The sequence below is a fragment of the Hemitrygon akajei genome, chromosome 4 (genome assembly GCF_048418815.1).
Source record: "Hemitrygon akajei chromosome 4, sHemAka1.3, whole genome shotgun sequence".
NCBI classification, from domain to species: Eukaryota; Metazoa; Chordata; class Chondrichthyes; order Myliobatiformes; family Dasyatidae; genus Hemitrygon; species Hemitrygon akajei.
The window spans coordinates 186,887,768-186,914,168 of NC_133127.1; the positions used below are offsets into that span (position 1 = coordinate 186,887,768).

Consider the following 26,401-nt stretch of genomic DNA (forward strand, 5'->3'; position numbering starts at 1 on the left):
AACATCTTCCCTACCGTTGAGCTCAGACTAACTGCCTATAATTTCCTTTCATTTGCGGTCCTCCCTTCTAGCGATTCATAGAAGATCATTAGTAATGCCGCCACAACCTCCATAGTGGTCCTGCTTTTCAGCTTTCAACCTAACTCCCTAAATTCTCTCCTCAGGACTTCCTCCCTTTGTCATGATGCATATATGTTCCAGCTGCTCACCTTCTCCCATTAGAACAACATGGACCTGATATGAGATGTCCCTGACCCTCGTACCCTGGAGGTCAATGTATCATCTGGATGTCTCTTTCACATTCATTCCTCTAGCTACAGAATACCCTATCACTACTGCAGTCCTCTTCTTCCACCCTTCCCTTCTGAGCCACAGCATCAGACTCAGTGCCGGAAACCTGGTCCCCATGCACCCCCCCCCCCCCCAAAGTTTTCAAGGTGGTTTTGGATTGATAGAATGAATGAGGGCACCTTCCATCCTGGTAAAGGGCAATAACTAGACAAAGTGTATTTTTTGGATGGGAATAAATTTTCTACATTGTTGTGCTGTGATCAGTGTTGTATTGGTTTATTATTGTGATATGTACTAAGATATGTTACAGTGAAAAGCTTGTCTTGCGTACTGTTCATATAGATCAATCTTTACACAGTCTATTGAGGTAGAACAAGATAAAACAATAACAATGCAGAATAATGTGCAACAGGTACAGAGATAGAACAGGGCCGGTAAACAATAAGGTGCAAGATTATGAGGCAAATTATGAGATTATCTGCATACTGACCATCATTCCTATCCCCATATCAATTCTATTTACTGCATAAATCCCACATCACTCTATGCCAAGGGCTCCTAACCCAAGGTCCATGGACCCTTTGCTTAATGGCATTGGTCCGTTGCGTAATAAAATTTGGGAACCTCTGCTTTATGTTCTGCTCATTCAAGGTATTGGCATTGGTTTATTATTGCCACAGTACTAAGATATTGAGACAGTGAGAGAAGTATCGTAACAGTGTGGCCAACAGCAATTAATATTTCAGGAGTGCAAGTCTTCAGCATCTGCAGCTAGGATGTTATCTAATTCCAAAACTTTGCACTTCCCAGTATACTCAGCTATTTCTTGGAATCATGTGAAATCAGTTGAGTTTTCAAAGAGTTTTTTGGGAAGCAACCATGTATATTTTCTAGTTGACACTATTGATTGAGGATGATTGCAGACACTTCAGCCTCATCTATGATATTCATATAATGGGGCTCCTTCAATGAAGATTTCAATGTCCCTGGAGTCTATTCCTCTTTGCCCACAATTTATCACAGGAAGAAGCCAGATATAATTCAGCCAGTCCTCATTAGGGCAACAGAGGTGGAGTGGATCGGTAGCTTTATATTCCTTGGTATTGACATACCATAGGATCTGACCAGCACATAAGCATTATCACAAAGGCGGCATGACAACCCCTCTTACTTTCTTATAAGTTTATGTAGATTTGGCATCTCACCAAAAACTTAAACTACTAAATATGCACTATGAAGAGTAACCTAGCTGGTATGGAAACACCAATGCCCAAGAATGGAAAAGGCTTCAGAAAATGGATTCAGCCCAATCCATCAAAGGCAAGCCCCCCCTCCCCCCCCCCCCCCCATGAGCACACTTACACGGAGCGCTGCCACAAGAATGCAGCATCCATCATCAAAGTCCTCTTCTACCAGGAGTTCCCAACTTGGTCTACAGAACCATGCTTAAATGGTATTAGCCCATTGCATAAAATCCCTGATTCAGACCATGCCCTCCACATGCTACTACTGTTGGGCAGGAGGTACAGAAGCCTTAAGTACCATAGCACCAGGTTTAGGAACAATTAGTACCCTACAAACATCAGGCTTCTGAACTGGCACGGATAACTCCCAGATTCCACTACCTACAGACTCACTTTCAAAGACTGTCTACATATTATTTTTATTTGGATATTATCTTCCTTTGCACATCAATTGTTTGTCTTTTTGACTATAGTTTTTCAGAAAATTCTATATTTCTTTATTTTTCTGTAAATGGCTGTTAGAAAATAAATCTTCAGGCAGTACCCATACACTTTAATTCTTTAACAGACAGGCACACCTGGGCTGCAGCCTCACTATTCAGAACTTCATGCTTAGATAACCTAAGTGCTATTCCTGTGTGCCTTCCTACACTTAATCAATTGAATTTGTCAAAGTCAAGTTTATTGTCATATGCATAAGTACTTAAATGCACAGATGCAATGAAAAATTTACTTACAGAAGCATCACAGGCACATAGCATCAGATAAATGAACCATAAATTGTACACAAAGTTTACAAGAAAGAACACAATTAGGACAAAAATGTCCATTTTAGTGCAAAGTGATCGAAGCGGTCAGCGTTACTAAATTGCAGCGATTAAAGAGAGGCAGTGAGAAGGAACACACATTACAAAAATAAATTCCATTTTTGTCTACAGTGATCAGAATATTGCTGAATTCTAGTGACTAGTTTGTATCAATTAGTTCAAGAGTGGATTGGTTGAAGGGAAGTAGCTGTTCTTGAAAATGGTGGTGTAGGATTTTAGACTTCTGTAACTCATGCCCAATGGCCAGGCAGGATGGTGAGCAGAAATTACCAACCATGAGTCCATGAACCTCTTGGTTAATGGTATGTACAGGTGCTTTGCATAAAAATGGTTGGGAACCCCTGATGGGGAGAATCTTTGATTGATATTGCCTTCTTGCAGTAGTACCTCCTGATCATGTGCCCATGATGTATTAGGTTGAATCCATTACTCTCCAGAGCTTTTTACATTTCTACACATATGAACAGCTGTACCAGACCACAGCACCAAATTTGGTAGCTTTCCCCTTGAGGGGATGGACACACACACACAAACTAACCCTTTAGAAGCAAACCATTACCATTATAGGCCAATCATTTGACTCCAGTTTGTGGGTTTGAAAATCATCTGTTTAGAGAAACAAGACCTTCTCCATTTAAATATTACTTTCCAAAATTATTCTAGCTTGACTCATAACTAATGTAAATGCTTTCACTCTGAATGTTATTTGCTTACTTTTATTGTTTGTGTGATACGTGGTGCAAGTTTTCATTGATTTTATTGTATTTCTTTCTATTTACCGTGAATACCTGCAAGAAAATGAAACTCAGGGTAGTACATGGTGACACATATACTTTGATAATAAATTTACTTTGAACTTTAAAATAACAATTCCAAATAACTTAATATTCAAGACACAGCACAATTAACGTTTAGTGCTTTATTAAATGCTGCAAAAGTAACAGTCCAGGAAGGCAAATCTAGGTTTTTGCTGCATTACAGTGACTGGCAGAATACATCAATGACTGTACAATGCTGAATAACTGACTTAAGAAGAAATGTTCACTTAGTGGTTAAAAACAAAACCTGACCAATTTTGATCAATCAGCTCACACTGAAGGCAACTCAGTAATTAGTTTCTGCCTTGGGGGACAAAAATCTGAAGCAACTAACAATCTGCAGGACGAAGTCAGTGGGTTAAGCAGCATCTGGCCTGATGCAGGTTTGGATCTGAAGCATCAATAGCCCTTTAACTCCCAGAGATGCTGCGCAACCCTTCAGTCTTGGCTTGAAACATTGACTGCTTATTTCTCTCCATAGATGCTGTCTGACCTGCTGAGTTTCTCTGGATTTTCAGCAACTACAGAATCTCTGGAGTTCATGATATGCTGCTTGACCCATTAAGTTCATCCAGCAAACTCTCTTGTTGCTTTAGGTACATTTGATTTACAGGTTGTCGCCTGAAGTGATAATCCAGGAGGATAAACATGGATTTATCACATACTGCTTCATGCTTTTGTTGTCCTAGAGTGGGTTAAAAGGTCAGCACAGATCATGGGGCAAAGTGCCTGTACTATTCAATGCGCTATGTTAGCAGCTACACTTCAAATTTCCAACAGCTAAGATGAGGAGGAACTGAAATTATATTTTTAATTAAACTCTAATCACAAGGGACTAAATCACAATTCCTAGAATATGGACCAGGTCCAGAAGAACCATCTGTCAGAAGTTTAAGACAATGCAGTTTGTTAATAACATTCACACAATGTGCTGGAATAGTCCAGTTACTTAACCCCAGCAGCTTAACAGGTTCCAAAAGTTCTTGTAGCTAGACTGATGACAGCAGGTTCGAATTGGCAGCTGCAAAGGCCAAACCCAGAAGGATTCTAATGTTTGGATTTCTGCCCACATGGAACCCAAGCCAGTCTGCAGAGTTTTCATAGTAAAAATAAATGATAAATGATAATGGCCCATAAATGATAACAATCATACAAATCAGGATTTAGTATCGGAAACTTTACAAATCCAGCAACTGATTTCCACCCACTAAAATGGTCCAGAATGATGTTCTTTCTTTCCTTTATAAGACAGTTCTCTCAGTGGCTTAACAGTCTCCTAACCCACCTAAATAGAAGGATATACTGGTATCAGGCAGAGATTCACCAGGCTCATTCCTAGATGAGAGGTTGTTCTAGGATGGAGATTAGATTATTCTAAATTTAAAGACCTTTATTTCTTTAAGTTTAGAAGAATGGGGCATGACCTTATTCAAATACCCAAGATCTAAAGGGGACATGACAATAGATGTTGATATTTTTCCTTAGTGGGAGAGTCCTGAATAAGAGAAAATAGTTATAAAATGGGTCAATCCTTTAAAACTGACGTGCATAAAAATATCTTCTCTCCGAGGGTGGTGGTGATTGGGGTGGGGGAAATCAGATCATGGAGAAAGATAAGTATTTGAAAGGTGGAGGAATTGAGGTCTGCGAGGTACTGGCACAATAAGAGTTGAGGCAAACACAGATCAGCCGTGATCATACTGAATGCCAGGGCAGGCTTGAGGGGCCAAGTGGCCTAGTTCTGCTCATGTACTTTAACTTCTAGAATCACTGGCCCACATAGTAATGTCCAGCACACACAAGGAGAAACAATGAAAACTGTCACAAACCAGATATTGGACAAGGTCAGGCAGCATCTGTGGGAAGGGATAACAGTTTGGGTGAAGGATCTTGGTACGAAACATTGGCTGCTTATTCCCCTCCATTGATGCTGCCTGACCTTCTAAGTTCCTCAACATTAGTTGGTATATGAGGCTGCTGATATTGGAGTTGAGCCCCTGGATATGTAACAGATATTTTATGAACAGAATGACCCATAAATGGTTGCACTGAAGTGTACACTGCAACATGAAATGCCACTTTTTTTGAAAACAAATTAAAACGCTAAGAAAACTCTGTCTACTGGTTTTGTTTACATGAATGGGAGATAAAGAGAAGCCGCTTATATGAAAAGCTCCATCTTTGATCCTCCTGAAATCAACTTAAATAGAGACATTAACTGGCTGCACCTGGCTCCTAACAAGATTAAGACATACATCAACAGGCTCTTGTCTATTACCACAGCTGTATACATGCAGACCAAACCTCCAAGAACACACATTTACTTCACCATTAGGCCTTAAAGTGTCTGAATTGATGGAGAGCCTATGACTGAACAAAAGAAATTAAAGTATTGCTAACATCCTGATACAATTACTATTCATCATTTGATTCGCATTATTTTGGTATTTTGGTGCAAACACGTTAGTGAAAAATGGTTTCCAACAACTATAAACGTTTGTACAACACATTAAATAACATATTGCATAAACTAGGCTGTACAGAATGACAATCCGTTTATAAAACAAAAGATCAATGTATTCGGAGAAGGCAAACGCCAGTCTTTCTTCAAAGAGCCCTGTTACTTAGCATTTAATTTTATCTCTGCTTTTCTTTACAGGATGAGGATTGTAGGTAATCAGGCTGTTCAAGTTACAATTAACTGTCATAATCATCACAGCAAATGTGGAAATCTGTAAACCTATAGTACAATATATTCCTGTTAGAAGTAGGATTGTTCCTTTACAGATTTTTTACATTATCCTGTAGCTCAAGTCTAAAAGAAATCTACATTATTAAAGAACGTAAATGAAACAACATCTTCCTGGCAATATTAAAAGTAGAATACCAGCTAAATAACAGTAAATGAGTAAAGCTGTTCAAACAAGATGGAGGCTAGCTGTAAACTAATACTGAAAAGTACACAACAAAAATAGGATTGGTGATGTTCAGTCCACCATATAAAATGTCTTTGAAAAATAACAATTTCACCTTGAAGTTCTTTCTGTACTTGTGTAGACTGCATTTCTCATCTGTCTGGCATACAGTTAATCAAATTCAAATGACAAAGAACTGTTGGATAAAATGCACTTAGCAGTACAAATATAAAATTCAGCCAATAAGCCTTTTTTTTAAAAGGAGGGGGATTTATGACCCTTCATCCTGAGGGAGACAACTGTGCACAGTGAACTCATCCAGAAGATACTTAAGAAAAGATAAGGCAACACGGGTTAGGTGTACCAACTGAGCTGGCCACATGGAAAGTATTGCCCACCTACAAAATCTTTTGTTGTTAGGCCATCAAAATAAACACATTAATTCAAGCAAATACTTTTATTAGATCAGCATGTTTAAAAAGAGGGCTGGCACTGATGGAGTGGAAGCAGTTTATTAGTTTATTGTTCGAGATGATAAAGGTGAAGCTATATAGATCATTCAGGGCCTGGAGGGCAGAGGAAAAAAAATTGAGATATGGCTAACAACAAAGCTCAGATGTGTCCTCAAGTCAGTGCCATATTGAGTATCTTTCAATCAATTAAGTAGCTGTTAAATACATTCAAATGCTTTGTCAACACAATTGTAATGCTTGACATTTTTAGTGGTGCTTTAGTATTTAAAGTACTTTAAATTCTAAAATCCTCATAATGGTGCAATAATATTTTGCTTGAAATTTAGCCTAGTAAATTATGCACATCAATATTTATGCATTTGAAAGCTCTGATGCTCATTTCAACTTCTTTATTTATCCTGTGTTTAAATTCTAACATCATATACACTTAAGAAAACAATCTGATAGAAATTGTAGATGAATCTGAAGTTTTAGAATTAAATCTTTCTCTTACCCCATCATTCAATTAAACAAACTGTTCAAAACATTCTAACATTATGTCAATGCAAGTGTAACATCTGATTTTTTTAAGTGTCACTGCTCTTTACTTAAAACCCCCCCCATAATGGTGAATTAATACTTTTCTTGTAAACTAGGTTTAGTGAATTATGGTCTCCAATATTTACTCAAGTTTCAAAGCTCTGATGCTCACCTCAACCTCATTGTTTATCCTGTATTTAAATTCTAAAGTCATATACACTTAAGAAAAACATTTAATGAAACTTGAAGATCAATGAATCAAAAGTTTTAGAATTAAACCTTTCACTCACCCCACCCTTTCATTTAATGCTGACAGAAAAAAAGCAGCAATAAGCTTCTTTGCCATTGCAATGTAACTATATATAAACAGTACCTTATTTACTTTGCACATCTGTTTCAGAACGAGAAAAGAACTTACAATTCAATAACTGATGGGAGCCAACGATAACTCCAGAACGTTTTTTTTTGCTGTATGACAGCAAACTGAGAAAGTAGCAAGATGCTGGTATTCAGAATGATCCCCTTTAAACAAGTTCTATATACATATATTCTTAAAAAACATATCCTGATTTTAAAACAAAAAACACAATTTATATTTGCATAGAGCATCCATTTTGGATATCTATATTTACAAAATGATATGACCCCGATTTTTACACCGACATATATATAAACACTTTTTTTTAAAAAATACATCTTTGTAAGGAAGTACTTGTGCTTTTTTTAAAAATCAAGGCATTTTACAATAATGAAGAATTTGGATCTGTTTTTTTTTAATAATGCATTTTCTAAGAGACAATTGAAAAATTCAATTAAAATGGGTGTCATACCGGACATGCAATGAAATAGTTCAGATTTATTTTTACATTATCTATATTATATTCCATGTTAAAAAATCCAGTTTAGACTTCCAGACGTCGGGATACACCTTCCAGTCATTTCATATTGATTGACATCGAAGTTGAACCACAATTGCATCTGGAACCTTTCAGTGTACTGATTTGTACAGGATCTCCAGGCACAGGAGGCCACATTGGGGGGATAAAAAAGCAAACTGGAGAAACAAATGTGCAATTTGATGCCTGATTCTTCTAAGAGCATTCAGCTTGGTCACACTTTTACTCAGTCCTCTGTGGGGAAACAAAAACAATCATATATAATGAAGGAAATGCAGAAATTGATTTACACATGTTTACCATGATCTTTCTTTAATAATTAAAGCTATTTTGCTGCAGGTTATAATTAACTTAATGCTATCTGACAGATTAAACCTTGTCCAGATTCCATCCATTGCATCACTCAACCATCTATCGAGCTCCCACTCCACTGCTTCCTCACTATCGGCCTGCAACTTCTTTGTCACATTCTCCTCTGAGGATTACAGTGGAATATGCCTCCAGGTGTGTGGAGAGCATTGCGATTGGTGATGCAAGACAGATATTGGCTGTTGATCAAAGCATTTAATAAGAGACAGCGAGACACAAGAGACCAAAGCTGCCAGAATCTGCAGCAACACAGAGGCTGCTGCTGGAACTCAATGGACCAGGCAGCATCTATGGAGGAAAATGGATAGTCAATGCTTTGAGTCAAGTACCTTTACCCAGACTGTGTCCAAACCAATGGTCTTGACCTGAAACTTCAACTGTCCATTTTCCTCCATAGGTGCTACAGAGGCAACCAGGGCTACAAGCAGTGCCTATTATCACTGGCTGCAGGATTTTGCAAGCCCCTAGACCAGGGGTTTCCTAACTTTATGCCTTGGATCCCTACCATTAACCTAGGGGGTCCGTGGACCACAGGTTGGGAACCCCTGCTCTAGATAGAACACCATTTCAACCCTAAACACTTTTCCCATAAGGCATTTCTTCAGATAATCACCTTTAATCTACGTTCCCGACTTCTTCATCTTTCTATCCACACAGCCTTGACCATTCATGATTTTAAATACCTATCAGATGCCGTGTAATCTCACCTACCCAAAGAGAAAAAATTCTGCCTTTCCAGTCTATCCACCACACCCCTCGTCCCCCCGAAAAGCCTGAGAAAAAGTGTTTGTTTGTTTGTTTTTTGAGTACTATATCCTATCCAGAACAGCTGACAGTTTTTAAAATGGGCAACTACTTGCCCTTAGAACTTACGGCAGTTTATACAACAAGATTTAAATAGAAAAGTTAGCCCAAAGACAGAAAAATCACACTGTCCATTTCTGTGATATAAGTAACTACTTTACAGAAACATTGCTGCAGGCTGTCATAACTTGTATAATAAAAACTCACTTTAATGTGTAGTGTCTTAATCAAAATGTTTTGAAAATTTCCAGATCCTTGGGAGGCACAGGAGGAATTTTTTTCCACTCATTTTCTGGGTAGGTTTCAAAATTTGAGGTATCCCCATCATGAGACAGCTTCGGTACTATTGGTGGCTGAAACAGAGAATTGACCCATTTAGAAGAATAATGGTGGACAGATCTCGATTGTATATTCCTGCAAGTGCAGACAATCTAACACAGGACTTCTATATTATTTCTATCCTGACCATTATTTACACCTTGATAATAGATTTTCTGGATATCAGTCTGCTGTTTACGAGAGCACAGTGTACATAAGCTGATCGATATGTTAAACACAAATTTCCTGCTTAAAAACAAGTAAAAACCAGAATCAGGTTTATCACTGACATAGGTCGTGAAATTTGCTGTTTTGCTTTAGCAGTACAGTGCAATACATAAAATATACAAGCTGTAGTTAGAAATATAAAACATAAATAATGCAAAGAAAAAAGCAAAATAGGGGTTGTGAACCATTCAGAAATCTGATCGCAGAAGGGAAGAACCTGTCACTAACACAATAAATTCCACAAACAAGTCGGTGATTAAAAAAAATTGGATTCTGAATTTTAACTGCATCAGCCATTTCCTCTGGCTGCTTGTTCTATAGATCTGCCACCTTTATGTACAAAAACAACTGCCCATCAGGTCCCCTTTTAAGTTTTGTTTTAAAAAGGAGAGAACTTGGAATTTTAGCCTACCCTACAAGTTGAATCACCCACCCGCCCTGCTCCCAAAAAAAATTCAAGTTTATTATATTTGTTTTTGGAATATATTTCAATCTTTTGCCAGTACTATTAAGAACAGTGACATGAAAAAGAATAGCCTTAAGTGACTCAGACTTACCTCCTCTAATCCAATCCTCATAATTGATTTACTTTCCAGCAGGAAGTATTAAAGCACTATGTAATAATCCACTTGGATCACAATCTGACCAAATACAGAAACTTTCAAAACAGTTTACAAAGCAATTTTCATGAAATAAATGGCCCCAAGTGATTCAAAAATTTAAAGGGAGCAGCTAAGGATTTATGTTTAGTGACTGTAAGTTTTAAGAGAATGCAGGAAAAAAGAAAATAATTAAAAATCTGCTTTACTACAAGAGAACACTAAACAAGTTTATGCTAGAGAGCAAGCATCCCACCTGAAAAAATGCCCCACCACATCTTGTTTTTAAAATGGGCAAGTTGGCCTTACAGGGACGATCGGATAATCTAGGGCAGCTCTGGGAAGTTAGCTGCTGATGTGGTCACTTCAGCACTGAGTTAAAGATCCAGATCAAATGCTTGTTTCTATACACCAACAAATGATCAATTGATCCAGCAAATTAAGTACGCATTTTTAAAATCTACAGTTAATGATTAATAATATCTTTCAGGAAACTAACTTCTGAACAGTACTTTTTATATACCTTCATGTTCTTAGATAAAAAAACAGCACCATTAGGATCATTAACAACTTAAAAAAAACCTCAATCCAGGTAACTAAACAACCTCAAGACTAACAAAGGACTGCAGATGCTGGAATGTGGAGCAACAAGCTATCTGTGAGAAGAACTCAGCAGGTCAAGCAGAATCTGTGGGAGGTGAGGAATCACTGACATTTTCGGTTGAAATTCTTTGCTCCGACAGTGAAACCTTAGATTTATTTGAAGTTTTAAAAAAGTAAGTATATGTCACCATATACTTGCTTGGAATTCATCACCTTAAAATCCAGTAATTCATTATGAAGAATTCTTATTTGGTTTATAAGTCAGTGATGTGAACATCAGGTTTCTCACAGATCAGTGACACTTGTTCAAAATGAGAGCTTTGTGGGCGTTCAGGCTCAATCTGACAGCCTAATCAGTGGCAGAAGCAGGCCACAGCAAAGGGGTTTCTCGCAGGTTGGCGGCTCTTGTTTGGAAGGGACAATGTTGGGAGTAGGCCAGTGGTGAGAGTAGACGTGTCAGGCTTTGGCTTAAAAGGGGCATTGGTTCTGAATACGCATCAGTGAAGGGTCCCCCTTTTTTTCCTCTAACTGTACCTAGTGTAGTAAATGGCAGTTGTGTGTTCTTCATGATGGATGTTGGAGTCCCGGGAGACCCAGAGTATCCCAGGGAACTACATCTGCATGAAGTGCAACAGGCTGCAGCTCCCTGAAGACCACGTTAGGGATCTAGAGCAGCAGCTGGATGACCTTCGGCTTGTACAGGAGAGTGAAGAGATAACTGATCAGAGTTACAGGGAAGTAGTCACCTCGAAGTTGCAGGGGGAGAGTAGCTGGATGACTGCCAGGAGAAATGGAAATGTGAATAGGCAACTAGTGCAAAGCAGCCCTGTGTCAATTTCCCTCAGTAATAAGTATACTGTGGCGGTTCGCCCACGCAGCAAGCGAACCGGCTCCAGCAGTCGCGGGTGAGTCCGCAGCCAGCGGCAACCGAGAGGGCTCTGAGTGCGGGGCAGACCTTGGCCTGGAACCCGATGTCACTTCCGCCCTGCAAAGAGCGGGGGATGCTGGGAGCGGGCACTTAAGTGCGCGCAGATTGAAACAGTAAACAGTTCAACCAAACCCTGCTCGATTCAGTGTGTTGCTGTCACTCGTTGCGTATCAGTGCGACCACATTGGTGACCCCGACGGTCCAATGGCATTCGGACCCAGCATGAACGACTCGGCTCTGCAGAATGCAGTTTCCCTTAAACTGCCAACCTTCTGGACCACTTAACCCATGGTCTGGTTCGAGCAAGCAGAGGCCCAGTTCCAGGTCAGGCAAATTGTCTCCGATGTCACCAGGTATTATTACGTGGTGGGCGCCGTCCACCAGGGCCATGTTATCGACTTCCTGCATCAGCCCCCGGCAACAGACAGGTACGAGGCACTCAAGGCCCTGTTAATCCACACATTTGGCCTCTCTCGCCGCAAATGTGCCATGCGGTTACTGCATATGGACGGCCTGGGTGACCACGCCATCAGCCCTGATGAGTGAGATGCTAGCACTGGCAGATGGCCATAAGCCTTGCCTCCTTTTTGAACAGATCTTCTTGGAGCAAATGCCAGAAGATATCTGCCTCCTGCTAGCAGATGAAGACTTCAGAGACCAGCGCAGGGTGGCTGCCTGCGCGGACGTGCTTTGGCGCGCCAAACAAAATGGCGGAACCACCATCGAAATTAGTGCCGTGGCACGGCCGAAAGCCCAGTGTATTTTTCAGTGGAGTAAAGCAAGTTACAGTGGTATGAAAGAGGAGACGGCCAAACTAAATTGGAAGGAGATGCGGGCAGTGATTACAACAGAGCATCAAATGGCATGAGTTTCTAGGAAAAAAATGAGGAAGTGCAGGACGGATTTATTCCAAAAACAAATACTTAAAAAGCAAAATAGTACAACCATTGCTGACAAGGGAAGTCAAAGCTAATGTTAAAACAAAAGAGACATACAACAAAGCAAAAATTAGTAGAAAGACAAAGGATTGGGAAACTTGTAAAACCTACAGAAATCAACTAAAAGAACCATTAGGAGGGAAAAGATGAAATATGAAATCAAGCTAACAAATAACATCAAAGTGGATAGTAAAAGCTTTTACAAGTATGTAAAAAAAATAAACGAGAGATGAAAGTGGATGCAGGACCACTAGAAAATGAAGCTGGAGAAATAAGCGGACAAGGAGATGACAGAGGAACTAAATGAGTATTTTGCATCAGTCTTTACTGTGGAAGACACTAGCAGTGTGCCGGATGCTGAAGGATGTGAGGGAAGAGAAGTTACTATTACAAGAGAGAAGTTGCTCAAAAGCTGAAAGACCCAAGGCTACAGAAGTCACTCGGACCAGATGAACTAGAGTTCTGAAAGAGGTAGGAGTACAGATTGTGGAGGTGTTGGTAATAATCTTTCAAAAATCATTGTACTCTGGAATGGTGTCAGAGGACTGGAAAATTGCAAATGTCACTCCACACTTTTAAACAAAAAAGGAGGAAGACAGCAGAAAGGAAATTACAGACCAGTTATCCTGACCTCAGTGGTTGGGAAGATGTTGGAGTCAATTGTTAAGGATGAGATTATGGAGTATTTAGTGACACCAGACAAAGTCATCAAGGATTCTTTCAGGGAAAATCTTGCCCGATGAACCTGCTGGAATTCTTTAAGGAGATTACAAGTAGGGAAAATAAAGGGGATGCAGTGCATGTTGTATATTTGGAGTTTTAGAAGGCCTTTGACAAGGTGCCACATGAGGCTGCTTACCAAATTAAAAGCCCATGGCATTACAGGAAAATTACTGACATAGTTAGAGCAGTGGTTGATTGGTAAGAGACAGCGAGTGGGAATAAAATGATCCTTTTCTGGTTGGCTGCTAGTGACTAGTGTTGTTCCACACGGGTTGGTGTTGGAACTGCTTTTTATGCAGTATATCAACAATTTAGATGATGGAATAGATGGTTTTATTGCTAAGTTTGCAGGCGACATGAAGACTGGTGGAGGCAAGTAGTGTTGAGGAAACAGGAAGGCTACAGATTAGAAGAATACGTACACAACGCTGGAAGAACTCAGCAGGTCAGGCAGCATCTGTGAGAAAAGAGTAGCCAATGTTTCGGGCTGAGACCATACAGATTAGGAGAATGGGCAAGAAAGTGGCAAATGAAATACAATGTTGGAAATTCATGGTCATACACTTTGGTAATATAAATAAACGTGCAGACTGTTTTCTAAATGAGAGAAAATCCAAAACTGAAATGCAAAGAGACTTGGGAGCCCTTGTGCAGAACACCCTAAAGGTTAACTTGCAGGTAGAGTCAGTGGTGAGGAAGGCAAATGCCATGTTAGCATTCATTTCATGAGGTCTAGAAATCAAGAGCAAGGATGTGATGCTGAGCTTTTATAAGGCTCTGGTGAGGGCTCACCTCGGGTATTGTGAACAGTTTTGTGCTCCTCATCTAATAAAAGATGTGCTGGCATTGGAGAGGGTTCAGAGGTGGTTCACAAGGGTGATTCCGGGAATGAAAGGGTTATCATACGAGGAACATTTAATGGCTCTGGCTCTGTACTCACTGGAATTTAGAAGAATGGGGAGGGGGGGCATATCTCATTGAATTTCTCAATGTTCAAAGGCCTAGACAGAGTAGATGTGGAAAGGCCAGGTTGATAGGTGTATTTAAGGCAGAGCTTGATCAGTTCTTATTTGGACAAGGCATCAAAGGTTACGGGGAGAAGGTTGGGGAGCGGGGCTGAGGAAGGGAAAAAAGGGATCAGTCATGATTGAATGGCAGAGCAGACTCGATGGGTCAAATGGCCTAATTCTGCTCCCATGTCTTATGGTATCACTTTCAAGGCTTTTACCCATCTCTAACACTTTTACTAACCAGATCTGGAAAATAATTGTAAGATAGCTAATTAAACATGACATAGAGTAATAAATACTCAACCACGATTAGTAGACAGCAAATTTATTTTTTATTTATTGAGATACAGTGTGTAATAGTCCTTTTATCACTTTGAGCCACACAACCCAGCGATCCCCAATTTAACCCTAGCCTAATCAATGTACAAAAACTAATTAACCTATCAACTGGTATGTCTTTGGACTGTGGGAGGAAACTGGAGCACTCAGAGGCAACCATATGGTCACAGGGAGAAGATACTGTGAAGTGTTGTGCTACGCTACCATGCTGATGATATAGCTTAATTTATGCTAGTTTAAAAAATACATGAATACACAGACATCATTTTGCTTTAGGAATATTGCATGACAACTCACCTTTAGTTTTCGTAGAGGCACTGCTTCCCAGTCTACATATTTGAACCATCTGTGTCGCTTAACATCATCTGCTCCATTCTGAAAATGAATGGGAAGTTGTTTTAGAATTCAGATTTCTTAAGGGTTACAGTTAGTAATGCATGGACAGGTTTCACTGCGTGAGAAGGAGCATTGCAATGCTGCAGGCTTGGCTGGTCCACTGCAGTGTACGGTGGATAGATTCCAAAATCATAATTTTGTAACTTTCCTACTGAAGAATGAGCTTGATGATCAACTTGATTAGTTATGGCACTGAAGAGTGATATAACTGTTTCTGTGATAAGGGAAACAAAAACTTAAATATTATTTCCAGACTTTCTACCAGAACAAGGCTACAAATGTTAAATTTACGATTCTTGCTAACACAAAGGATGAACAAATACTTGGAATGATTCACTGAGAAGTACAATTGAAATCTGAGTGTTAGAATCATTAACAACTAATCAGAAGATAGCAGCAGTCATCATATGGTACAGAGATTGTATCAAATGGAATGAACAGATGTCTTTATTCAAACCCATCTGGATAAAGTACCCGGAATGTGTATGACATCCTTAAAAAAGCAAATCAGGCTTAGAAATGATGAGAATTCAAGTCTCTAGGGGTAGTAAATTCGAAGCAGAGCATGAACAATAGGGACTTGTATTTTAACATACAACAGAACTGACAAGAGTTAACAGGGCTTAGTAGTAAGACTTTTGAATCAGAATCAGATTTACTATCATTGGCATGGGACATGAAATTTGTTGTTTTACGGCAGTAGTACAGTACAAAGACAGAAAATTATAAATTCTGAAAGTAAATAGCTCATAAATGATCAGTGCATTTATTATCAACCAATGAAATGAATGGTACATTGGTGTTAAATAAATGCAGTATAATTCTACCACACTTATGAATAATTCCTTGATTTAGTCTCCTAGTGCACACCAAAGTCTCTTACTCTGCATTACACAAGAGTTTTGAAGTAGCAAACAGAAAACTCAGCTATGAATAATAGATGATATGAACACAGATCAGTACAGTACAGACCATTTGGCCCACTATGTTGTGACAACCTTTTAACCTATTTCAAGATCAATCTGACATTTCTTTCCCACATAGCCCTCCATTTTGCTTTCAACTACTTAAAGAAATAGGTCCCTAATGTACTTGCCTCTACCATCTGCCCTCCTAGGGCATTCCACATACTTACCGCTCTCCCCGAAAAAAAAAATCCTACCTCTGACATGCCCCACCCCACACTTTCCTCCCAACACCTTAAAGTTATACCCTCTGTATTAGCCATTTCTATCCTGGGGGAAAAATGTCTCTGGTCTATGCTTTTTTAATAAATGTTTCATAGAGATGGTTGTTGACTTCAGAAGGTCACGGAGCGGCCACTCCCCGCTGAACATCAACAGCTCCTCGGTAGAGATCGTTAGAGGCAGCAAATTTCTTGGTGTTCACCTGGCAGAGAATCTTACCTGGTCCCTCAACACCAGCTCCATAGCAAAGAAAGCCCAGCAGCGTCTCTACTTTCTGCGAAGGCTGAGGTAAGTCCATCTCCCATTCCCCCTCCCCCATCCTCATCACATTCTACAGGGGTTGTATCGAGAGCATCCTGAGCAGCTGCATTACTGCCTGATTCAGAAATTGCACCATCTCAGATCGCAAGACCCTGCAGCGGATAGTGAGGTCAGCTGAGAAGATCATCAGGGTCTCTCCACCCACCAGTACAGACATTTACACTACATGCTGCATCCGCAAAGCAAACAGCATTATGAAGGACCCCACACACACCCCTCATACAGACTCTTTTCCCGCCTGCCATCTGGGAAAAGGCACTGAAGCATTCGGGCTCTCATGACCAGACTATGTAACAGTTTCTTCTCCCAAGCCATCAGATTCCTCAATACCCAGAGTCTGGACTGACACCAACTTACTGCCATCTACTGTGTTTATTGTCTTGTCTATTATTTATTGTAATGCCTGCACCGTTTTGTGCACTTTATGCAATCCTGGGTAGGTCTGCAGTCTAGTGTAGTTTTTTTTTTGTGTTGTTTTTACATAGTTCAGTGTAGTTTTTGTCCTGTTTCAGGTAGCACCATGGTCCTGAAAAACATTGTCTCGTTTTTACTGTGTACTGTACCAGCAGTTATGGTCGAAATGACAATAAAAAATGACTTGACTTGATTAATTGGGTGTAAATTCAGCTTTAGTAATGCTTCATATTTAAATATAATGCTCATTTTTAAGGCTCCATTATCTACCACAGATGCCGAATTACAATAATCGTGTGGCACATGTATAATTAGATAACAAGGTTCCACGCTAACCCAACATTGAGTATATAAGTCATGTAACTGAGTTTATAAATTGCAGCATTCTTGCTTATCCAAGAACATGGAAGCAATTAATGGAACAAGTATGTTAACACTAGAAACTACATTTACATCACTGTCCTTTTAGTACAAATAATTATTATTGATACATGAATATTCAGAGTACTTTTACAAAATGTCATCAACAGGATGTCCTACAATTTATCATTGGGGATGGGTGAGTGTTGTGTTTCTGCAAAATAGCCCATATCACAAACTTACATTTGCCAATATGTCAAGAAATAAGAATTGAAAAAAGATTGAAAATATAATTATATACTTATTTTACGTAAATTCTGTGAGCAAATTTTACTCAGCATCTCAAACTTTTAATTAGTGATTCTGTAAGGCAAAATTTCTGTAACCTGAATGTCAGAATTTTGGGTGGGTCAGGTCATCTCTACTTTGGGGGGGAAGAAAAAACAAAATTTCATTTGGCCCATCGACTGCTCCGTTGTGACTGATTTAATTTCCCTCTCAACTCAATTCTTTTGCCTTCACCCCATAGGCTTTGACGCCCTGCCTAATCAAGAACCTATCAACTTCCACTTTAAATATACAGTCGCATCCGCGAATTCAACCAATTGCGAAGCGAGAAAACCCGATAGTGCTCTTCCAGGAGTTGTTGTTCGAGCATGTACAGACTTTTTTTCTTGTCATAATTCCTTTAACAATGCAGTATAACAACTATTTTACATAGGATTTACATTGTATTAGGTATTATAAGTAATCTAGAGATGATTTAAAGTATACAGGAGGATGTGCGTGGATTATTGTGGATCGGGATCGAAAAAAATCAGAAGTTCTCTTACTAAGTAAGTCGGAACAGGTACATCCGGTATTATTTAGCATCAGTTAGTCAAACGTTTGTCTAAGTATATAGTATATACTTTACCTTTCTATTCATATAAAACACCTAAGAACGTATGTTTCAGCACTGGGGTCAGGAACGGAAGTTCCCGAGTTCAATCCAGTGACAGACCACCATCAAGTGCGCTCTCCATTTCTACCGGGTTGATGTGGAGGATCAAAAACTCAAAACCCCAAAACCCAATAATTAAATCACTGTGTTGCTTGGTAATAATTGTAGTTTCATCGGGGCAGGGCCTTTCTCACTTTATCCTTTAAAATTGTTCCAATCGTTGACTGACGTAGCCTAATGTTTTTACAATGACCAATGGCATTTCACTTTTTTCCAATCACTTTATTATTTCTACTTTATTTTCAATCGTGATCGTGATTATTTTTGTGAACAGAAACACTGCGGATTCAGAGCTCCACTGCCGGGTCCTAATGTCCACCGCACAGACAGGTTAAATAAGGTCTGGGGTTCTGCTGGGTCCCAAGGTCCACTGCATTGAGTCAGGTTGAATAAGGGACTTGAGCATCTGCGTTTTTTGGTATCCGCGAGGGGTCCCAGAACCAATCACTCGCGGATAAGGAGGGCCGACTGTACTTAAATGAATTCCACAGATAGCTTCACATATGAAATAAAAACTACAAACTCATCCTGCAAGTACTAGTCATTGTGTTTAAATTAAAACCTGCTTCTGGAGAATAAATTAGAGGACAAATTCTGAAATTTGTCCGAATCATTGGTTAGTACACTTTTGGAGTGATGGTCTTTATTTCATCACGAGTCTTTTAAAAAAAAATAACAATATGAAGTGCAAAGTTGGGAAGATGCCATTTTCAACTTGCCCTGCAGAGATCAGCTCAACAAGTGCAGATAAAAGCACAACAAACCCTACATCAATGAATTAAAATTATCAGTGAATATAAACTACCCTAAAGTCAAGTTTATTGTCACATTTAGGTTGATTTGATCCTACACTTTGTATTCTAAGTGACTATCCAATCAAACAAGTACAAATCAGATTTACCAGATTCACCCTCACAATCAAAGTTCACACCAAGGACTGAACAAACAAAGCTTATTTTCTGACGGTGCACTCTCCACACTCCCAATATTGGCTGTTTTAACCCATCTGCTGCTGAATCTCTCACCATACCACTGGTTCATGGGCAAGTCCGGAAGTCAGACATTCATGTTCACTATAATCCACACTGGGACTGCTGACATATTCTTTTCCCAAAGTAACACACAAAATTGCTGGAGGGACCCAGCAGATCAGGTAACATCTATGGAAATGGATACATAGTCAACATTTCCGATTGAGACTCTTTTTTCAGGACCGGAAAGGAAGGGGGAGATGCCAGAATAAAAAAGTGGGAGGGGAAGAAGGAGGAATCTGATAGGAGAGGAAAGAAGAGTGGACCATAGGATAAAGGGAGAAAGGGACCCAGGGAGAGGTGATAGGCAAGTGAGGTAAGGGGCCAGAATGAGGCAAAGAAGAGGGAAGGGGGAGGGAAATTTTCATTATTTTTGAGCTACACATTCAAGTCATCAAATAATGTCACAAACTCTGTTGGAGAAGATGGAAGAGAATACTTGCAATTGCCATTCACAACTTTGGTATTGTATCTGATCCTTAGATGAATATGAGGCCACATATCTACTTTGTCATTAAAGTTGTTTAATCCAGTTCCCATAATGACTGACCTGGTTCCTGCTTCAGTTTTTATTCCTCTCATCTCCAGACTTAAATTTCATTGTATTCGTAACCAGCCACCTTATTCGGCTTTGTGTACCTGAGGCCATTTATTCAAAATTTTCACTCAAGTGTCATTCAGATATTGGCCCAAAATTAAATTCTTCTGATTTATGCAACTGTATGTTGGGCAACACCTAAAATTTAAACAATTACCCTCATTTTCAAAGCTGTGTGTGACCTTGCCCTTGCAATAGAAACATAGAAAACCTACAGCACAATACAGGCCCTTCCGCCCACAAAGCTGTGCTAAACACGTCCATACCTTAAAAATTATCTAGGGTTACCCACAGCCCTCTATTTTTCTAACCTCCATGTACCTTCTCCAGGAGTCTCTTAAAAGACCCTATCGTATCCATCTCCACCATCGTCGCCGGCAGCCCATTCCACGTACTCACCACTGTGTAAAAAAAAACCTACCCCTGACATCTCCTCTGTACCTACCTCCAGGCACCTTAAAACTGTGCCCTCTTGTGTTAGTCATTTCAGCCCTGGGAAAAAGCCTCTGACCATCTACATGATCAATGCCTCTCATCATCTTATAAACCTCCATCAAGCCACCTCTCATCCTCTGTCGCTCGAAGGAGATATGGCAGAGTTCACTCAACCTATTCACAAAAGGCATGCTCCCCAGTCCTGGCAACATCCTTATAAATCTCCTCTGCACCCTTTCTATGGTTTCCACATCCTTCCTGTAGTGAGGTGACCAGAATTGACCAGAGTTCTCCAAGTAGGGTCTGACCAGAGTCCTATATAGCTGCAACATTACCTCTCAGCTCCCAAGCTCAATCCCATGATTGATGAAGGCCAATGCACTGTATGCCTTCTTAACCACAGAGTCAATGTGCGCAACCTGTGGAGTCTGACCTCCAAGATCCCTCTGATCCTCCACACTGTCAAGTCTTACCATTAATACTATATTCTGCCATCATATTTGACCTACCAAAATGAACCACTTCACACTCATCTGGGTTGAACTTCATCTGCCACTTCTCAGGCCCAGTTTTGCACCCTATCGATGTTCCACTGTGACCTCTGACAGCCCTCCAACTTTATCCACAACACCCCCAACCTTTGTGTCATCAGCAAATTTACTAACCCATCGCTCCACTTCCTCATTCATTTATAACAATCACAAAGAGTAGGGGTTCCAGAACAGATCATTGAGGCACACCACTGGTCACTGACCTCCATGGAAAATATGACCTATCCACAACCACTCTTTGCCTTCAGTAGGCAAACCAGTTCTGGATCCACAAAGCAATGTTCCCTTGGATCCCATGCCTCCTCACTTTCTCAATAAGCCCTGCATGGGGTACCTTATCAAATGCCTTGCTAAAATCCATATGCACTACATCTACTGCTTAGTCACATCCTCAAAAAATTCGATCAGGCTCGTAAGGCACGACCTGCCTTTTACAAAGCCATGTTGACTATTCCTAATCATATTATGCCTCTTCAAATGTTCATAAATCCTCCTTCTCAGGATCTTCTTCATCAACTTACCAACCACTGAAGTAAGTGTCACTGGTCTATAATTTCCTGGGCTATCTTCACTCCTGCTCTTGAATAAGGGAACAACATCCACAACCTCTCCTGTCCCCATTAATGATACAAAGATCGTCAACAGAGGCTCAGCAATCTCCTCCCTCGCTTCCCACCGTAGCCTTGGGTACATTTCATTTGGTCCCGGTGACTTATCCAACTTGAGGCTTTCCAAAAGCTCCAGCACATCTGCTTTCTTAATATCTACATGTTCAAGCTTTTCAGTCCACTGTATGTTATCCTTACAATCGCCAAGATCCTTTTCTGTAGTGAATACTGAAGCAAAGTATTCATTAAGTACCTATGCTATCTCCTCCTGTTCCATACACACTTTTCTACTGTCGCACTTGATTGGTCCTATTCTCTCACGTCTTATCCTCTTGCTCTTCATATACTTGTAGAATGCCTCGGGGTTTTCCTTAACCTTGTCCGCTAAGGCCTTCTCATGGCCCCTTCACTTTATTCTTCAGTTCCTTCCTGCTAGCCTTATAATCTTCTAGATCTCTATCATTACCTAGTTTTTTGAACCTTTAGTAAGCTTTTCTTTTCTTCTTGACTAGATTTATACCAGCCTTTGTATACCATGGTTCCTGTACCCCACCATCTTTTCTCTGTCTCATTGGAACATAGCTATGCAGAACTCCACGCAAATATCCCCTGAACATTTGCCACATTTCTTCCATACATTTCCCTGAGAACATCTGTTCTCAATTTAAGCTTCCAAGTTCATGCCTGATAGCTTCATATTTCCCCTTACTCCAATTAAACACTGTCCTAACGTCTGTTCCTATCCCTTTCCAATGCTATGGTAAAGGTTATAGAATTGTGATCACCATCTTCAAAATGCTCTCCCACTGAGAGATCTACACCTGACCAGGTTCATTTCTCAATACCAGATCAAGTACAGTCTCTCCTCTTGTAGGCTCATCTACCTACTGTGTCAGGGAACCTTCCTGAACACACTTAACAAACCCCACCCCATCTATACCCCTCGCCAATCTATAATTGGGAAATTAAAATCTCCCACCTTGACAACCCTGTTATTATTACACCTTTCCAGAATCTGGCTCCCTATTTGCTCCTCGATGTCCCCATTACTATTGGGTGGTCTATAAAAAAACACCCAGTGGAGTTATTGACCCTTTCCTGTTCCTAACTTCCACCCATAGAGACTCCGTAGACAATCCCTCCATGACATCCTCCTTTTCTGCAGCCGTGACACTAACTCTGATCAACAGTGTCAAGCCCCCTTCTCTTTTGTCTCCCTCCCTGTCCTTTCAGAAACATTTCAAGCCTGGCACTCGAAGTAACCGTTCCTACCCCTGATCCATCCAAGTCTCTGTAGTGGCCACAACATCTTAGCTCCAAGTACTGATCCACGCTCTAAACTCATCTGCCTTGCTCATAATGCTCCTTGCATTAAAATAGACACATTTCAAACCAACGGTCTGAGCACACCCCTTCACTATTACCCGCCTATCCTCCCTCTCGCAAGGTCTCCAAGCTTTGAGAGCCAACCGCCTCTTCAGTTTGGTTCCCACCCCCCAGCAATTCTACTTTAAAATCTCCCCAAAAAGCCCCAATAATTTCTAATCATCTTTTGCCTCACAACCCTCCAGGGTATGACGTTCTTTTATTTTTTCCGTGACCACATTTTTGTCACACAATCACTGGTACACACATCTTTAGCTACCAAAGGCCTTGTCAGAATCACCTCCATAAATTATGCAGCCTTTTAAGAAACTCCTAAAATTCCCATTTCTGACTAAACTTCAATATTAGATTCAGGATATCAGTGACATACTGTACGCCATGAAATTCGTTGTTTTGCAGCAGCAGCAGAGTGCAAGACATAAAAATATGGTAAGTCAGTAAAATAAATAAATAGTGCAGAGGAATAATTATCAAGTGGCCAAATTTTGTTTCGCTAACTGCTGTGAAATTTTGAAATGTTTAATGCACTATATGAGGGGTGATTGATAAGTTCATGGCCTATGGTAGGAGGAGTCAATTTTAGAAAACCTAGCACATTTATTTTTCAACATAGTCCCCTCCTACCTGTGCACACTTAGTCCAGTGGTCATGGTGCATACGGATCCCTTCTTTGTAGAAGTCAGCATCTTGGACCTCCAGAAAGTGGTCCACAGTAGGGGTGATTGATAAGTTTGTGGCCTTAGGTTGAAGGAGATGAGTTATACAGCTCTCATTACATGCACGTGCAGATCAACTCTGAGTGATTATGCAGAAAGTTTGCCACGAACTTACCGATCACCCCTGCTGTGGACCACTTCTGGAGGTCCAAGATGCCGACTTCTACAAAGAAGGATTCATATGCTCCATGACTGCTGGACTAAGTGTGTAAATGTAGGAGGGGACTATGCTGAAAAGTAAATATGCTAGGTTTTCTAAACTTGACTCCTTCTACCTTAGGCCACAAACTTATCAATCACCCCTCATACAAACAGAAATAACTTCTGCCGTCATGGAACCATTTTTACTCATTTACTTTGCTTGAGTATTGCATCTGTCACAGGGCAGTACAAGCATAATGCTTTACAGCACCAGTGACCAGGATTCAATCCCCACCGCTGTCTGTAAGGAGCTTGCATATTGATACTGTGATCACATAGATTTTCTCCGGTTTCCTTCCACAGTTCAAAGATGTACGTGTTAAGTAAGGTTAGCAAGTTGTGCGCATGCTATAATGGTGACAATTGGGGTTAACCCCAGCACATCCTCGGACTGCCATGCGACTAACAAAGCTATACTCTTTCATCTTTAAAATTGTGCTGATATTGCAAAATCATTCATATTGCAGTCAATGGGAGACCATTAGTTTTTAATAATTTTGTACATTCAGTAGGTGCACAAATCTGGTTAATTACTAATTACATAGGTTGAGTAATAGTTCATAGCAAAAGTTGGTACTGGCCAGAATTTGACAGCGTATCAGTTGGTTGAGTTGTGGAAATTTGAGCAAGGATGTACAAACCATGCTGTGAATTACACTTTTGCAAATGATTTTGACTTAAACATCGAGGAACCAAACCATGGATTTCCAACTTCTTTTATGCCATGGATCCCTATCATTAACCAAGGCGTCTGTGGATCCCAGGTTGGGAACCCCTGATCTAAACCACGTTACAAATCAGAACATGCAACGGTGTGCAGGCCAACCTTACTCTACAGCAGTTCTGATAATGGAAATGTACTTTTGCAGAATCCAGAGACCATGATGAAAACAAATTTGAGATTGATTGATGGATTGAACCCTTGGACACTATCAGAATCAGGTTTATTATCACTGGCATGTGACGTGAAATTTGTTAACTTAGCAGCAGCAGTTCAATGCAATAAATAATCTAGCAGAGAGAGAAAATAATAATAAATAAAGCATAATAAAAACAAGTAAATCAATTACATAAATTGAATAGATTATTAAAAAATGTGCAAAATCAGAATACTACATATTAAAAAAGTGAGGTAGTGTCCAAAGCTTCAAAGTCCATTTAGGAATCCGATGGCAGAGGGGAAGAAGCTGTTCCTGAATCGCTGAGTGTGTGCCTTCAGGCTTCTGTATCTCCTACTTGATGGTAACAGTGAGAAAAGGGCATGCCCTGGGTGCTGGGTGCTGCTTTTCTGAGACACTGTTTTCTAAAGATGTCCTGGGTACTTTGGTGGATAGTGCCCAAGATGGAGCTGACTAGATTTACAACCCCCTGCAGCTTCTTTCGGTCCTGTGCAGTAGCCCCTCCATACCAAACATACTCTAGACAGTGATGCAGCTTGTCAGAATGCTCTCCACGGTGCAACTATAGAAGTTTTTGAGCGTTTTTGTTGACGTGCCAAATCGCTTCAAACTCCTAATAAAGTATAGCTGCCGTCTTGCCTTCTTTATGACTACATCAATATGTTGGGACCAGGTTAGATCCTCAGAGATCTTGACACCCAGGAACTTGAAGCTGCTCACTCTCCCCACTTCTGATCCCTCTCTGAGGATTGGTATGAGTTCCTTCGTCTTACTCTTCCTAAGTCCACAATCAGCTCTTTCATCTTACTGATGTTGAGTGCCAGGTTGTTGCTACAGCACCATTCCACTAGCTGGCATATCTCATTCCTGTACGCCCTCTCATCACCACCTGAGATTCTACCAACAATGGTCATATCGTCAGCAAATTTGTAAATGGTGTTTGAGCTATGCTTAGCTACACAGTCATGCTGTATACACAGAGTAGAGCAGTGGGCTAAGCACATGCCCCTGAGGTGCGCCAGTGTTGATCGTCAGCAAAGAGGATATGTTATCACCAATACGCACAGACTGTGGTCTTCCGGTTAGGAAGTCGAGGATCCAATTACAGAGGGAGGTACAGAGGCCCAGGTTCTGAAATTTGTCAATTAGGATTGTGAGACTGATAGTTTTAAATGCTGAGCTGTAGTTGATGAACAGCATCCTGACATAGGTGTTTATGTTGTCTAGGTGGTCTAAATCTGTGTGAAGAGCCATGGAGATTGAGTCTGCCATTGACCTATTGTGGTGATAGGCAAATTGCAATGGGTCCAGGTCCTTGCTGAGGCAGGAGTTCAGTCTAGTCATAACCAACTTGTCAAAGCATTTCATCACTGTTGATGTGAGTGCTAACTGGCGATAGTCGTTAAGACAGCCTACATTATTCTTCTTTGTCACTGGTATAATTGTTCCCTCT

At 40.3% G+C, this 26,401-nt stretch overlaps 1 protein-coding gene across 1 annotated transcript in view; it reads right to left on the reverse strand.

Annotated features, from left to right (window-relative positions):
- Nucleotides 1-3,266: 3,266 nt before the first annotated feature.
- The window catches only part of prkx (protein kinase X-linked), a 133,602-nt gene continuing 110,467 nt past the window's right edge, over nt 3,267-26,401 (reverse strand). The window contains exons 7-9 of the mRNA XM_073044233.1: nt 15,140-15,217; nt 9,364-9,509; nt 3,267-8,217 (exon numbers count right to left, since the gene is read on the reverse strand). Of these exons, the coding sequence (XP_072900334.1) occupies nt 9,384-9,509; nt 15,140-15,217 (204 nt within the window). The 3' untranslated portion in view covers nt 3,267-8,217; nt 9,364-9,383. The remainder of the gene's footprint in view (nt 8,218-9,363; nt 9,510-15,139; nt 15,218-26,401) is intronic.